At 39.7% G+C, this 16,214-nt stretch overlaps 2 protein-coding genes across 2 annotated transcripts; both read left to right on the top strand.

Moving 5' to 3' along the window:
- The first annotated feature begins 378 nt into the window (after positions 1 to 378).
- Positions 379 to 1,308, top strand: LOC130873427 (olfactory receptor 151). The gene has a single exon (XM_057768266.1). It carries the CDS (start codon positions 379 to 381, stop codon positions 1,306 to 1,308), a length of 930 nt encoding a protein of 309 aa, XP_057624249.1.
- A 12,312-nt stretch (positions 1,309 to 13,620) lies between these two features.
- On the top strand, positions 13,621 to 14,550 carry LOC130873419 (olfactory receptor 151-like). Its single transcript, XM_057768252.1, has one exon. It carries the CDS (start codon positions 13,621 to 13,623, stop codon positions 14,548 to 14,550), a length of 930 nt encoding a protein of 309 aa, XP_057624235.1.
- The last annotated feature ends 1,664 nt before the right edge of the window (positions 14,551 to 16,214 follow it).

Raw genomic sequence — 16,214 nt, 5'->3', positions numbered from 1 at the left:
ATTGTGTATATATAATACACTTAATTTGACTTTAGTGATAAATAGTGCAGTGTTTTAGTATTATGATCTAAAAATAATAATAATTGAATTAAGTAGGAAGCATTTGCTAACTCTACAACACATACAACTGCCCATCAAATATGGCAGGACAGAGATAATAAGTATAGAACGTTTCCTTGTACTAAACTTCAAGACCTCTGAAACCCTATGGACTGGTCCTTCGGTCAGCAAGGAGCAGAATGTGGAGAAGACACATCGGCCATAACCAGGACAGTTCAGAAAGTGTCAAATGCAGGAAACCAGCGGCTCCAAACAGGGCAAGAACAGTCCCTCACAAGCTCCTTCTCTTCCACCCCACAGGACTCCTGCCCAGACACGATGGCTGCAGAAAATCACTCCATGGTAACAGAGTTCATCCTCAAGGGGTTAACTAACAGGCCAGAGCTTCAGATGCCCCTCTTCCTCCTCTTCCTGGGGATCTACACGGTCACCATGGTGGGAAACCTGGGCATGATCACCTTGATTGGACTCAATGCACAGCTGCACACCCCCATGTACTTCTTCCTCAGCAACTTGTCACTTGTGGATCTCTGCTACTCCTCTGTCACTACCCCAAAAATGCTCATCAACTTTGTGTCCCAAAGAAACCTCATCTCCTATGACGGGTGCATGTCACAGCTCTACTTCTTCCTTGTTTTCGTCATTGCTGAGTGCTACATGCTCACTGTGATGGCCTATGACCGATACGTGGCCATCTGCTACCCCTTGCTTTACAACATCATCATGTCTCCTGCCCTCTGCTCCATGCTGGTAGCTTTTGTCTATGCCATAGGACTCATTGGCTCAACAATAGAGACAGGCCTCATGTTAAAGCTACACTATTGTGAAGACCTCATCAGCCATTACTTCTGTGACATCCTCCCCCTCATGAAGCTCTCCTGCTCTAGCACCTATGATGTAGAGATGGCTGTCTTCTTTTTAGCTGGGTTCGATATTGTAGTCACAAGTTTAACAGTACTAATTTCCTACGCCTTCATCCTGTCGAGCATCATGCGCATCAGCTCCACTGAGGGCAGGTCCAAAGCCTTCAGCACCTGCAGCTCCCACTTTGCAGCTGTGGGCTTATTCTATGGATCCACTGCCTTCATGTACTTAAAGCCTTCCACAACCAGTTCCCTGGCCCAGGAGAATGTAGCTTCTGTGTTCTACACCACGGTGATCCCCATGCTCAACCCCCTGATTTACAGCCTCAGGAACAAAGAGGTGAAGGCTGCCATGGACAAAACACTGAGGAGAAAACTCCTTTGATGGAAATGTTGATCTTTCTCCATGTAAGAGTACGTGGTTGTAAACATCTGGAAAATGCACTCAGCAAGCCTACCCAACTGTGGATAAGAAACAAGCACTACTCTCCGTGGTTGGGGTACATGCTTCATTTCCTTTTCCACATTTTCATCTTTTCTTCTATTGTTTCTACTCTGAACACACAATTTTAAGATCATTGTTCTTATCATTGGGAGATAGCTCCTCTGTAGGAGGCCAATGGTAAGCAATTTAAAATTGTTTATTCTCTGATATTTTCACGTATGTATATAATGTATATTGATTGTGCCCATCCCCTCTCCTTTCTGCTACTCCTTCCTATCACCCCTAATATATGTATCTCCCACTTTGATGTCCTTTCTTTTTTTAATATCCAACTGAGCCCAATTAATGCTCCATGTGCTCCTTAGTGTGTGGCTATCCACTAGAGCATGGGTAACATACCAGCAAATCTCACACAAGTTTACTCAATTAATGGAATATAATTTACTTCTAGATTAATAGATGCAAGTGATTCTGGGAAAATCAGCTTCACCTTCTTTAGCCCAAATAGAATGTGGGTCAATGCACCGTGGGATACTCTGACCTAAGTAGCTTTTTACTCATTTTGTCATGACCTTTCCCCTACCTAAGGTGCAATTTCTACCACTATTGATCTCCTCTCACTATAACTAAAGGCAAGAGAACATCTCTGCTTCCTCAAAATGAGAAATCTTAAAGCCAAAGAGAGAAGGTGGAAGCAAAACTGTAAGTCCGAGTTAGAGCGCATGCTTAGAGAGAGTGAGACACTGAATTTGATTGACTTAATCACTTTCACAATTTACTTAAATTCAGTTTAATTATTGCTAATCTTCAAATCAGGCAACACCAGATAAAGAGAACTCAGTGTTCCATGCAAGCCAATACAACCAGATCCAAATCTGTAGAAATGGCTATTTCCACAATAACATGCTTCAACTTAGTTTAACCTACTTACCAAAATAAAGTCTTGCAGAAAAAGTCTGTGAAAGATTGAACATCTTGCCAGAATGTCCATGGTTTCCATGGCAAGAAAGGTCTTTGTCATCAGAGCTATGATAATCACTGTTTATTCCCTGATTAGACTTTTCACTTTTAAATTTTTCTTATTTATAGAATTGACTCCATACTACTTAGAACCACCCCCCATCAACAACAGTACCCTCACATTAAGCAGAACACCTTCCATGAGAAGACAATAAATTCTTTCTCATTAAACATGTCTTTACTTAATTTATTAAAAATATAAGTGCATTTTTCTTTCCATGGAAATGATAGATTTGATAGTGATGTAATAACAAATTGCTTTATGAATCGGATGAATTTCCTTGAATATGTAGTATTTGAAGATAATTTTATTTTGAAGATCTTTATGAAACTACCTCTAACAGAAGCTACTTAACCACAGTGGATGGCTCCCTTGTCTGACTAGGATCCTGGATTGCATCAATGGACAAATACTACTAAAAAGCAACAATTGATTCTCACTCTCTGTTTTCCAATTATGAAAGCAGTATGACCATTTGTTTCGATTTCCTGATGTCTTCCACCACGACGAACTGTGCCCTTCCACTACAAAACTAAATGAGCCCTTCTTCCTTTGATTTGCTTTGGTCAGAGTATTTTAGCATGGCAATAAAAATGAACTAAGGCCGGGCAGTGGTGGCGCACGCCTTTAATCCCAGCACTTGGGAGGCAGAGGCAGGCGGATCTCTGTGAGTTCGAGACCAGCCTGGTCTACAAGAGCTAGTTCCAGGACCGGCTCCAAAGCCACAGAGAAACCCTGTCTCAAAAAACCAAAAAAAAAAAAAAAATGAACTAAGACCAAAATCTGGTACTTAGATGTGAAACTGTTGCTGGATAAACCTGAGCATGTCTATCTCACGCATTGAAACTGTTCTGTGGCAGAAAATATTTGCAGCTCAGTATTAGAAAGATCCTTGAGTGTTGGAAGCCAAGGTTAATGGGCCACTAATTGGAAGAATGCTGAGAGAAACAAAGACAATGAGAGGCTGGCTCATGAGGCTTCAGAATAGAATAAGAATTCTATCAGAAAGTGGCCTGGGGTCATTTGGGTAATATTTTGGTCAAGAATCTGGTTTCATATTGCCTATATCTTGAGAAACTGAATGAGGTTGAACAATTTCCATTATATTTTGTTTTTAAATTATTATTATTTTATTTTAAATTGTCATTATAATTTGTTTGCAGAAGAAATTTAAAAACAGGAGAGTATTCAGACTGTTAGTGAGAAAGTGACTCTGTTATAGACACCACTAAGAGAAACCTCATTCGTTGCACTGAAGTGATAAGAAGTGTCCTAGGTCAAAACTCCACCTTGCAGAGGCTCCATGTTTGGAAACCCAAATTCATCTAAAGGAAGAAACCCTCCAATGAATGAACACTATTCCTCAAATGTAGCTGCCTGAGAAAATTATTTCCCTTGGATAAGCACACAAAATGGATAAAGTGTGCTCCAAAGAATACAAGCTGCACCTCAAGTTTTCGGACAAAATTAGCAGTTGCATCCACATGAGAGTGGTTTTGAAGGCATGAAAGATGCAAGATTGGAGGTGCATGGAAAGCAACTGAAAATTTGGCATCATTGGAGTCCCTGCAGGCCACTGCTTGAAGCAGTGAAGATAAAGACAGATGAGAAGTAGAAAAATGTGGGGTATTACAGGTGCGAGGACCATGGAACATTCATCAAAGAGGACTAAAAGTATACAGTTTACATAAATGAGAGGTTTGCTTGCTGCAGGTGGCAGGGCTGGAGGATTGGGGTTGACTACGCCTTTTGGCGCTCAGCTGATCCCATCACAATGCTAGACATAAGATGGTGTTTTCCTGTAAAATTTTGGTTTAGTTTTAGTCACAACTGTTTTTTGTACTCTGATTCTTTCATTTTGAAATAGGAATGTTTATTCTGTGCCATTATATGTTGGTTATGTAATTTTCTTTATTTTATTGGTACTCACATTAAGAAATTTTAACCTTTAAACTGTTGAAACTTTTAGTAGCTATAGGGACTTTTCATACTGGACTGTATGTTTTACATTATAAAGTTATCAAGAGCCTATAAAAGATAAATGGTAGAAAATTATGCATTGAAAGTGGTGTGCTTGGGTGTCAGGTCGATAAGAGGTGGATGGTTAATATTATCAACTTGATGTAGAATCACCTGGGAGAAGGCTCTCTGAGCATGTCTGTGAGGAATTACTTTGATTACACTAACTAATGAGGGAAGACTTGGCCACTGTGGACGGCACCGCTGTCTAACTAGGACGTTGGACTGTGTAAGGAGAAAGTATGAGCTCCAGCATGCATTCATCGATGTCTGGATTTCAGTCGTGACCACCTGGTTCAAACTCTGGCCACCTTGGCTTCTCTTGTGAGAGACTTCAGCTATCAGCCACAAAAAGCCCTTTCTCCCTGGAACACAGCAACAGAGGGGACAAAACTCAGTTCTGTTACTAAGAATTTGGTCTTTCATTTGTTTCCTTTGTTGAGAAAAGTCCATAAATTATTTATATCAGAAATAAATCATGTGTGATATAAAACAATTATAAGGATGAAGAAGAAGGCATAAACATATGAAGGCTCAAAGACAAACAATATTATAGTATTACTTTAAAATGAGTCAACACACTAAGAAAAATTAAATAATGTATGAAAGAACAAAAAAGTGAGAATTTGGAAAATTCATAAATTGCATAGATCTCATTTAAAAACTATTAGGAATATGGGAAGAAAATTTAAATTAAAACAAAACAGGGAGTAACAGAAAAAATAAAGACAACAGTTAACACTGGGAGAAATACAAGTTGATAAGAAAGCATTGAAATGGAGATTTATAAGTAAATAATTCAAATGTTAGTATTCAAAAACTAATTGACATGGAGTAGAAATCTCAAAAGAGAAATACTTTAAACCAATGATTCAGAAAATAATAATACTTTCCATGGGTAAATAAATCGAAATAAAATACACAGAAGAAACATCATACCCATGAGCTGTATCCCATGAGCTGTATCCCAGAATGGACAATAAAACATAGCCTGGTGATGCTAATGGGAAATTATTATTATTATTAATTATTATTATTATTATTATTTCAAAAAAGAGGAAGTATAGAAGGGAGGGAGAGGGAAAGGAACAAGAAGAAGAAAAAATAAGGAAGGGAGAGAGGGAGGGTGGAAGGAAAGGAGGGAGAGAGGAAGGAAAGCAAAGGGAAAGAAGGAGAAAAGGAGGAAGAAAATTGTAGAGGGGTGAAGGGAGAGAGCTCCCTTTTCTCTGTTTGTCAGGTTTATGACAAGTCCTGAAACCATGTTCCTCCAGCATCAAGTGTATGCTCATAAAATATCATTTCACCATTGAAAGAAAAGAAGGTAAGTTTCTTAGAGAAATGGTTGATGCCTGGTGTGCAAAGAATGAAAAATAAAAGAAAAATTACAATGTCTTGTCACATCAGATAGCAAGGAAGGCATTAGAAAGTGCTATTGCTGAGTCAGAAAGAACCTGAAGAGGGATTCAAATGCAAAGATTAAAAGCACATTAATAAAGCAGACTTACGGTAATGGATCACACCACATAAAATGTGTTTCAACTATGAGTTTCTAATGAAACTAAAGAGAAATAACAGGTCAGAATGATGAAAACAGAAAATCAAATCATCGTTCTGAAAATTAGAAAACGAAGGTGATGTAAGTGGGAAGGTGGTGGCGCACTCCTTTAATCCCAGCACTTGGCAGGCAGAGGCAGGCTGATTTCTGTGAGTTCAAGGCCAGCCTGGTCTACAGAGCAAGTTTCAGAACAACCATGACTGTTACACAGAGAAACCCTGTCTCAGAAGGAAGAGAAAAAAAAAAAAAAAAAGAATGAAATCAGTGTACTGTGTCACTGTGTCAGTATCCTGGATAGGAGAATGTACTATTGTTTTGCAAGATGGTAAATTCAGTAAAACAGCAGAGAAGGTCCAACACAGGCTCTCCCCATATTGTTTAGCATGGCTACAGATAATCTACAATTATCACCAAGTACAGACTTCAGTTTAAAATTCTGCAACATGAATATCTTCATAGATCTCATGATGACGTATATGTTTTTATTTTTGTTTGTATATGTGTGTCTGTAATACGGCACATGTGAGTTCAGGCATCAACAGAGTTCAGAAAAGGTGTCAGATACCCTGAAGCTGGTATAATAATACAGGTAGTTATGAACCACCCAGCACAAGTGCTGAAAACTAAAACAAGTTCTGCTGGTATCAGCAGGCAAGAGAGGATTGACCATTGCAAGTTTAGCATTCTTTTACTAAAAATACCAGGTTTATTTTAGTAAAATATTTTGAGTTTGTTTTCAAAACCCTTTAAGGTAATTATTTCAAAACTAGCCAGTGCCACATCATGTATGATGAATTAGTAGTAACAGGCAAAAAAACATCATGGCATGGTGTCGTAAGGTGATGTTGGTGGTAGTGACATGAGGTATCTGGGAACACCATGATGATGGTGACAATGATATGGTAGTGATAATCACAGCAGTGAAATAGCTTTTGGTACTAAACTATTCCAATGCTCAATTTACATTCTAACTTTCCGTCAAGACTCCTCTATCTCAGAGAGGGAAATTAACACAAAGGAGAAGATAGCATAATGCACAGAGCAGGTACCAGCCGAGACTAATTGTTCCTTTAGAAAGGACCATGGTCCCCATGTGCCTCCTCCCAGGAGATTCTTCTGAACACACCTATGTAAACAGGACCCCAGCTCCCCAGTCATGTTGACTTCTTTTTTCTAACAGTGCCAGGCCTTTTGGATAAATTTAGCACTAGACCTAAATTCTCAGATACTATCTGTTTTCAGCACTTGTTAATTGTTGAGATCAAGGCATCCCTTAAGTTTCCAGGAGAGCTGACAGTCACCTCCCTTCCACAAAGGTATTTATTTAACACTTGTATAACGCTTAAAGAAAAAATTTTCTTCAATAATCTCATCTTTTTTTTATGCAGTATGTTTCTGATTGTATGCTTGTTTTCCTTCTTCTCCAAGTGTCTTGTTCTGTGTGTGCTGTGTTATCATTGATGACAATCCTGAGCCTCTACAGGCTTGGTAAATATAGAGGTCATAGGAGTATAACTCACAGGAAACATACGGCATGTGGTTCTATTTTTATGTCATTAGAAGACTACAGAAATGAGATTTTTAATGCAGGCTGTGTAGAGGCTCCCATTCAGGGGTTTTCTCATGTTCATAGCACTCAGAGAATGATGCCCACTCTGTCGGTCATAGATCAATACAATCTAATCTGGGAGAATGGTAGTCTGTGGTGGATTTTCTATATTTCATATTGCTTCTAGAATCAGGCCATTGATTCAAAGGGGCTATGTAGGATTTTCTTAGTCACTTGTATATAGAAGATACTTTATAGTTAATAATAAATAAAATATTTAAAAGATCATAGATGCTTCCAATATTTATTGACATAAAGCTAAATTTACCACCAGTATCAATTTAACATAGAAAGCTCATTTAGGCTGGGCAGTGGTGGTGCACGCCTTTAATCCCAGCACTTGGAAGGCAGATCTCTGTGGGACTGAGGCCAGCCAGGTCTACAGAGCAAGTTCCAGGACAGCCAGGGCTACACAGAGAAACCCTGTCTCAAAAACAAACAAACAAAAAGCTTATTTAGCAACAGAGATTTTCTTGTCTTCAAATCACAATCTAAAGGCTTAAAGACTTGTTCTTAACACCTGAAAAAAAATGCAATATTAAAAGAATCAAACAATTTTTAAATCTTATACAAAGATTTACAAATTGTTTTATTCTAGGCATATATTGCATAGATCTGACACCTTAATAATAAACTTGAAGTCACTAATAATGCATTGGTGTCAAATTAAGGAAAGAAACCAAAGTACTTCCCCTTGGTGTCATTTAACCAAAAGAGAGCCCAGATTTGAGATCCCTTGCTCTCCCTGTGTCTTCCACCATCTGTCTGTTGTATGAGTCTGAATCTATGCCTGCCTGAAGACTGCCTAGTGAAACTGTCCCTGCAAGTCAGTGTCTGTGTTCTGTCACTAACAAAGGGCTTGGCTCTCTCTTTTATTGAACAACACAGAATGTATCACATGGGGAAGGAATGAGAGATACTTTAAAAAATCTTCAGCAGAGTTTTATAAGGGATTGCCTTTCTGACTGCAAACTGACCCAAAGAGCAAACATCGTGTATTTATTTATTCATTTAATTTTTATTTATTTATTTAACAATCCACAGTTTCCCCTCCTCCTCCTCTCCTTCTTCCACACCTTCCCTCTGCCCACCCCATCCTCTCCTCCTTCATTTCTGTTCAGGAAAGGGCAGACCTCCCATGGATAACAATAAAACATGGCATATCAAGCTGCAATAAGACTAAGCACCTCCCCATTTATTAAGGCTGGGCAAGGAGACCCAGTATGAGGAATACAGTCCCAAAAATCAGTAAAAGAGTCAGAGACAACTCTTGCTTCCACTGTTAGGAGTCCCACAAGATGACCAGGCTATACAACTGTAACATATACGTAGAGGGGCTAACTTAGACTCTGCAGGCTCCCTGGTTGTTGGTTCAGTCTCTGTGAGCCCCTCGAACCCAGGTTAGTTGTTTGTGTGGATTTTCCTGTAGTGTCCTTGACTGCGCTAGCTCTTACAGTCCTTCTTCCTCCTCTTCTGTAGAATTCCCCAAGCTCCATCTAATGTTTGACTGTTGCTCTCTGGCCTATTCCCATCAGTTGGGGGATAAAATCTGTCTGGTGTCAGCTAGGCTAGGCACCACTTTCATCACATCCTGTAGGCAGGACAGAATTTAGGTTGAAGATTATGTGGCTAGGTTTGTTACCCGATCCCTCTGCTAGAAATCTTGCCGGTTCAGGCTACATATCCACTATTGCTAGGAGTCTTAGCTGGAGTCATCCTTGTAGATTCCCGGGAGTTTCCCTTGTACCAGGTTTCACCTCACCCTGAAATGCCCCTCTTTTCCAGTCATCTATCTCAGCACTGTCCCTGTCTATACCCAACCTGATCCCTCCTGTTCCCATCCCCAGCTACCCCCAGTCTACCCACAAAATCTATTATATTTCCCCTTCCAAGGGAGACCTCCTTGTTACCTAGGTTCTGTGAGTTTGTGAACTGTAACATCGTTTATCCTTTACTTTACAGCTAATATTCACTTATAAGTGAGTACACACCATGTTTGTCTCTCTGGGTCTGGGTTATCTCACTCAGGGTGATCTTTTCTAGTTCCATCCACTGGCCTGCAAATTTTCTGATGTCATTGTTTTTTAACAGCTGAGTAATACTTTGTTGTGTAAATGTACCACGTTTCCTTTATGTATTCCTTGGTAGAGGAGTGTCTAGGCTGTTTCCAGGTTCTGGATATTACAAATAAATTTGCTATGAAGATAGTTAAATAAGTGTCTGTATGATATGATTGAGCATCCTTTGGGTCTATGCCCAAGAATAGTATAGTTGGGTCTTGAGGTAGATTGATTTCCAATTTTCTGAGAAACTGACATATTAATTTCCATAGTGGCTGTACAAGTTTGTACTCCCACCAGCAATGGAGGAGTGTTCTCCTTACACCACATCCTCTCCAGTATGAGTTGTCACTTGTATCTCTGATCTTAGCCATTCTGTCAGGTGTAAGATGGAATCTCAGAGTCAGCAAACATTAATTTCATCAAGTAATATTCAAGTGCTGTGTGCAACATTTGTGATGAATATGCATCTTATAAGGTTGCTTTCAGCCTCTTTTCTGTTTCCAGCACAATTATCATAGCACATACACAAACATGCATGAATTGCTCTTGCATAGGGAACATGGAATAGGAATAACTCAAAATTATAGCTAACTGCATATATCTGGGGATTTCAGTGGGCTTTTGCTTTATTTCATTTGGTTCGAGCATTTTTTCTTGTCTTATTAGAGGTTTCTTTGTTTTGATTTTGGAGTTTGGGCAGTTTAGTATTTGTTTCTGGTTAGTTGTTTTTTGAGAGAGAGGAAATTTGTGCAGGTAGGGAGGTAGGAAGGACCTGTGAGGAGCTGGGGGAGGGGGAAACATGATCATAATATATCATGTGAACTAAAAACTTTGATTAAAAGATTATAGCTTTACATGAACTTAGGTTGTGGAGGCAACTAAGGCTGATTGCTACGTTGTTCTCTTAAGCAGATTGAAGACTTAGGTTGTGGAGGCAACTAAGGCTGATTGCTACGTTGTTCTCTTAAACAGATTGAAGGAGCAGGCTGAGTACACAGTAGGACAACAGTCCTAAATCTTAAGTGACCTCAAGATGTTATAACTCTGACTGAGAGGTCATTCAGAAGTTCTGATCTCTTCAAATGTAAGGAATATTTTACCATAATGCATTGCCATAGCATATAATGCAAATATACAAGAAGATTCCTACTAATACCATGTCCTAAATAAGAAACTTCATTACTGTTGGGAACTGTGGACCCCCAGACACTGAATTTCCTGTGCCAGTGTAAATGCTTGCAGCTGCTCCGAGCAAAACAACTTGTTTTCCTGAGCCTTGCAGCTGCTCTGAGCACAAGATCCTGATGGCAGGTAAGTGGTTTCTGATGGGTCTGCAGCTGAAAGATCCCGAGTACTGGGTCGTGGCCAGAACCTTATATAAGCTATCCCTTAAGCACAATAAAATTGCCATTCTTGGCATTCTTGGCATTCGTGTTTCAAGGATGACCCGTGTTCCTGTGTCTCTGTCTGTGTGTTTATGTGTTTAAATCTCCAGCCTAGTTCCCGGCCAGCTTACCGCTCCATAGTACAGGTTTTACATATTATATTCACATATTTGTGATGTTTTTCCTTTTTGATATTTTTTTTGTCATTGTTCATTTGAATCTCTAATAAGTAAAATGCATGTACGGCACTTTGATTTTTAAAGGTGCAATATTTTTTCAATATCCTTCATATCGCTCCAAAATTTGATAAATTAATTTTAATAAATGATGAATGATTCATAAAGAGAAGATGTAGAAAGCAAGAATGTTTAAAAATAGAACAGAACAGAACAGAAGTCATAGTCCTTTAACTTAGTCTTAATTGTGTTCCTTGTGATTGGATGTATTGTATGAGAGAAGAATATTTTTCAGGCCGGAGTTCAAGACAGGGTTTCTCTGTGACTGTTCTGAAACTCACTCTGTAGACCAGACTGGCCTTGCACTCACAGAGATCCACCTGTCTCTGCCTCCCCGGAGCTGGAATTAAAGTAGTCTACTTTTAATTTAAAAAAAAAAAAAAGACCTTAGTAACTTCAGATAATATGTAACTTTTAGTGTTTCAATTTTCTAATAAATGACAAACTACTAGCCAACATTTCTCTTCTATGCACATCCTAAGACGTGGAGGACACAACCTGCCCAAGTCACCCATTTCTGGGAGGGCAGGTAGGCACTCCAAAGCTTCACATGAGAGTCAAAGGAAGAAACCAGAGAAAGTAGAGTGAGTTCAACTCCAAGTCTCTCTGGTACATCAGTTTGCTCAGAAATCCTTCTCCACACATATTTAAAGGGGAACTTTTAGGATTTATAACGTTGATCTCTACATTTTTATTTTTTTATTTTTTATTATTCTATTTTATTATTATTATTACAAATCTTCACCTCCTCCCCTCCTCCCATTTCCCTCCCCCTCCTCCCGTTCCCCCTCCCACCCCTCCACTGACTTCTCTACATTTTTAAATTTTTAAAAAAGAAATCCATTTTCCAACACGAGAGAATTTATGAAATAATGTATCCACCAACATTGATAGATGCTTCCTATAGACATGTCTGTAATCTCAGTATTTGCCTTTAGAAGTATGAGGATGCCATGATTTGGATGTCATTACTTTCTGAAACTAGTGTAACCATAAGTTGCCTGTGGAGCATTTACTGAAGATAATGCTATGTGCTCCAAACATCTGGACAGAATCCAGGCATCAGTGCTCTCTACTCCAGGTGGACACACAAAGCAGGTGACACTGGGAACTGAAATGCCTAGGACCACAGCATAAGAACCTCAAGGCCTGTGAATCACTGGGACTGCTAGATACCAACTCCTATTTTCACAGAAAGAAAGCATTTAAGGAAGATTTTTAATCATTTATTTGTCTTATAAAACAGAGTTTCACTGTATAGTCCAGGCTGTACTCAAACTCCTAGCAATTCCCCTGCCTCCACCTCCTGAGTGTTGGGGTTCTATGTGTGAGTGATCTGACTCAACTTTTGGATGAATATTTTTAAATGTGTTTTGTCCTGTGATATTCTTTCAATTACTTTTTTTTTAACTGTAAAACTGCCGTATTCTGCTTTATTGACAGGTAAGTTGTTCAAAAATGTTCTCACAATTCAATAATTACAAAGACTCAGACTTACATTAAAAAGTAAAAACCAGAGCTCCCAGCAGGTGCGTGCCCCAGTGTAAAGCCGGGGAGGGCAGATGGGGCAGGCAGGTGCTGGGTGTGACATGCAGGCAGGGCCAGCACTGATATTACTGTGTCTCGGATACAGATCTTGACCTGTAACCAGTAAAAAAAAAACAAATACCAGGTCATCCTCATAAGGCACCTACTTTGAATATTAGTACAATAATTAAATGAATATTTAGAAAAAGCATAGATGAGGTTTGAGAGATGTCTCAGTGGTTAAGAGAACTTAACGCTCTTGCACAGAGCACAAGTTCTCACAAATGTCTGTAACTGCAGTTCCAGGGGATCTAATGCCTCTTCGGACCTCCACAGACTCCTGCATGCACATGGTACACATATATACATTCAGGCAAAAACACATACATATAAATGTTAAAAGAAATTACATATATGACAGCTACAGACTATAAAAATACCACTGATTACTTACAAAGTTGAGAAACATCAACATCTGTAGCGAATATGTTGAAATATATTCTTGGCCTCAACATAAACGTTCTGATTTAATGACTATGAAATGAAACCCGATAATTTTTGATAGAAGGTAAATGCTGGTCCAGAGCCACAGCTCTGAGACAATTGTAAAACCAGTAAAAACTTCAGATCTCTCTCCTATGACTCTCGGCTTCAAGACCTCTGAAATCCTAGGCTAGTTCTGACAGCAAAGAGCAACAGTGTGGAGAAGATGCATCTGACATAATCAGGATTGTTCAGCAGCTGACAAATGCAGAAATCCAGCTGCTCTGAGGGGGACAAGTACAGCCCCTCACAAGCTCCTTCTCTTCCACCCCACAGGACTCCTGCCCAGACACGATGGCTGCAGAAAATCACTCCATGGTGACAGAGTTCATCCTCAGGGGCTTAACTAACAGGCCAGAGCTCCAGCTGCCCCTCTTCCTCCTCTTTCTGGGGATCTACACGGTCACCATGGTGGGAAACCTGGGCATGATCACCTTGATTGGGCTCAATGCACAGCTGCACACCCCCATGTACTTCTTCCTCAGCAACTTGTCACTTGTGGATCTCTGCTACTCCTCTGTCACTACCCCAAAAATGCTCATCAACTTTGTGTCCCAAAGAAACCTCATCTCCTATGACGGGTGCATGTCACAGCTCTACTTCTTCCTTGTTTTCGTCATTGCTGAGTGTTACATGCTCACTGTGATGGCTTATGACCGCTACGTGGCCATCTGCCACCCCTTGCTTTACAACATCATCATGTCTCCTGCCCTCTGCTCCATGCTAGTAGCTTTTGTCTATGCCATGGGATTCATTGGCTCAACAATAGAGACAGGCCTCATGTTAAAGCTACACTATTGTGAAGACCTCATCCGCCATTACTTCTGTGACATCCTCCCCCTCATGAAGCTCTCCTGCTCTAGCACCTATGATGTAGAGGTGACTGTCTTTTTTTTAGCTGGGTTCAATATTATAGCAACAAGCTTAACAGTACTAATTTCCTACGCCTTCATCCTGTCGAGCATCCTGCGCATCAGCTCCACTGAGGGCAGGTCCAAAGCCTTCAGCACCTGCAGCTCCCACTTTGCAGCTGTGGGCTTGTTCTATGGATCCACTGCCTTCATGTACTTAAAGCCTTCCACAGCCAGTTCCCTAGCCCAGGAGAATGTAGCTTCTGTGTTCTACACCACGGTGATCCCCATGCTCAACCCCCTGATTTACAGCCTGAGGAACAAAGACGTGAAGGCTGCCCTGGACAAAACACTGAAGAGAAAACTCCTTTGATGGAAATGTTGGTCTTTCTCCATGGAAGAGTACGTGGTTGTAAGCACCTGTGTGATTACTTCTGTAAGCCTACCCAGCTGTGAAGACAAAACAGTCATTTCTCCCTGTAGTTGAGACTGTGTTTCTTCTACTTATTTTCTCCTTTCCTCTGCATAAAGCTCTGATTTCTATTTGTTGATTTTTAAGGTCTGTTGTGGTTTAAAAGAAAATGGTCTCCAAATGATATGGCACTCTTAAGAGGTGTGGCTTTGTTGGAGTTGATGTGGTCTTGTTGGAGGGATTGTGTCACTGTGAGGGTGGGCTTTGAGGTGTCAAATATGCTTAAACCATACCCAGTATCTCAGATCAAGTTGTGCTATCTTCATATAAAGATATAAAACTCTCAGCTCCTTGTCCAGCACCATGTCTGCTTGCACACTGCCATATCCCACCATGATGCTAATGGAGTGTGCTATGGAACAATCTTTTTGTATGTGGGTGTATATTACTCTCACTCGTTAATAAAACACTGACTGATGAATAGCTGAGCAGCAAAAGATTAAGTGGGACTTGTAGCAGGAAATTTTTAAAAAGTGGGGGGAGCAGGGAAGGAAATAAGAGCAAAACCAGGGGAGTTACTAGGAGATGCAGAGAGAACAAGAAGAATATGTCATGCTGAAAATTGTACCATATTTTGGCAGAGGATAGATAAGAAATATGGGTTAATTTAACTTTTAAGCGCTAGTTATAGCCACAAACCCAGCCCTGCACAAAGTAATAGAAGGAAAACTACAACCCAGGGAAGTTGGTTACTCCAACAAAAACACAGACAATAGATGATCTCAGAGCAGCAAATCCCAAAAAAGGTAAAAAACACACAATAACATCACCAACAACAAAAACTAAAATATCAGGAGCTGGCAATCACTGGTCATTAATACCCCTTTATATAAATGTACTCAACTTACCTATAAAAAGACACAGGCTAACATACTGGATACAAAAAAAAATCCATCCTTCTGCTGCATACAATAAACATACCTCAACCTCAAAGACAGACATTGCCTCAGAGTAAAGGGTTGGAGAAATTTTTCCAATCAAATGAACCTAGAAAGAAGCTGGTGTAGCTATCCTAATAACTAACAAAATAGGCTTCGAACTAAAATCAATCAAAAGAGAAAAAGAAGGACATTTCATATTAGTCATAGGAAAAATCCATCAAGGGGAAATCTCAATACTGAACAGCAGTGCACCAAATACAAGACACCCTCATATTTCAAAGAAACACTTCTAAAGCTTAAATCACCCATTAAACCCCACACACTAATAGTGGGATACTTCAACACACCACTCTCACCACTGGACAAGTATATCAGACAGAAAATTAACTGAGAAATATGGGAACTAACAGATGTTATGAATCAAATGGACTTAACAGATATCTATAGAACAATCCATTCAAGCATAAAAGAATGTACCTTCTTCTCAGAACCTCATGGAACCCTCTCAAAAATTGAACACATACTAGGTAACAAAGCAAACCTCAACAGATACAAAAAAAATGGAATAACCCCATGTAACTTATTGGATTAAAATTAAAATTTAATAGTAAAACTAATTTCAGAAGCCAGCAAACACATGGAAATTAAACAATGCTCACCTGAAGCATCTATGGGTCAAGGGAG

This window comes from Chionomys nivalis, chromosome 4 (assembly GCF_950005125.1).
Source record: "Chionomys nivalis chromosome 4, mChiNiv1.1, whole genome shotgun sequence".
NCBI classification, from domain to species: domain Eukaryota; kingdom Metazoa; phylum Chordata; class Mammalia; order Rodentia; family Cricetidae; genus Chionomys; species Chionomys nivalis.
Note: the sequence above shows the minus strand (reverse complement) of the source record. Positions and strands in the feature narration are given on the sequence as shown.

What these genes read in the sequence shown, in the direction of transcription:
- LOC130873427 (XM_057768266.1), top strand. Translation starts at nt 379, where the DNA reads ATGGCTGCAGAAAATCACTCCATGGTAACAGAGTTCATCCTCAAGGGG.
- LOC130873419 (XM_057768252.1), top strand. Translation starts at nt 13,621, where the DNA reads ATGGCTGCAGAAAATCACTCCATGGTGACAGAGTTCATCCTCAGGGGC.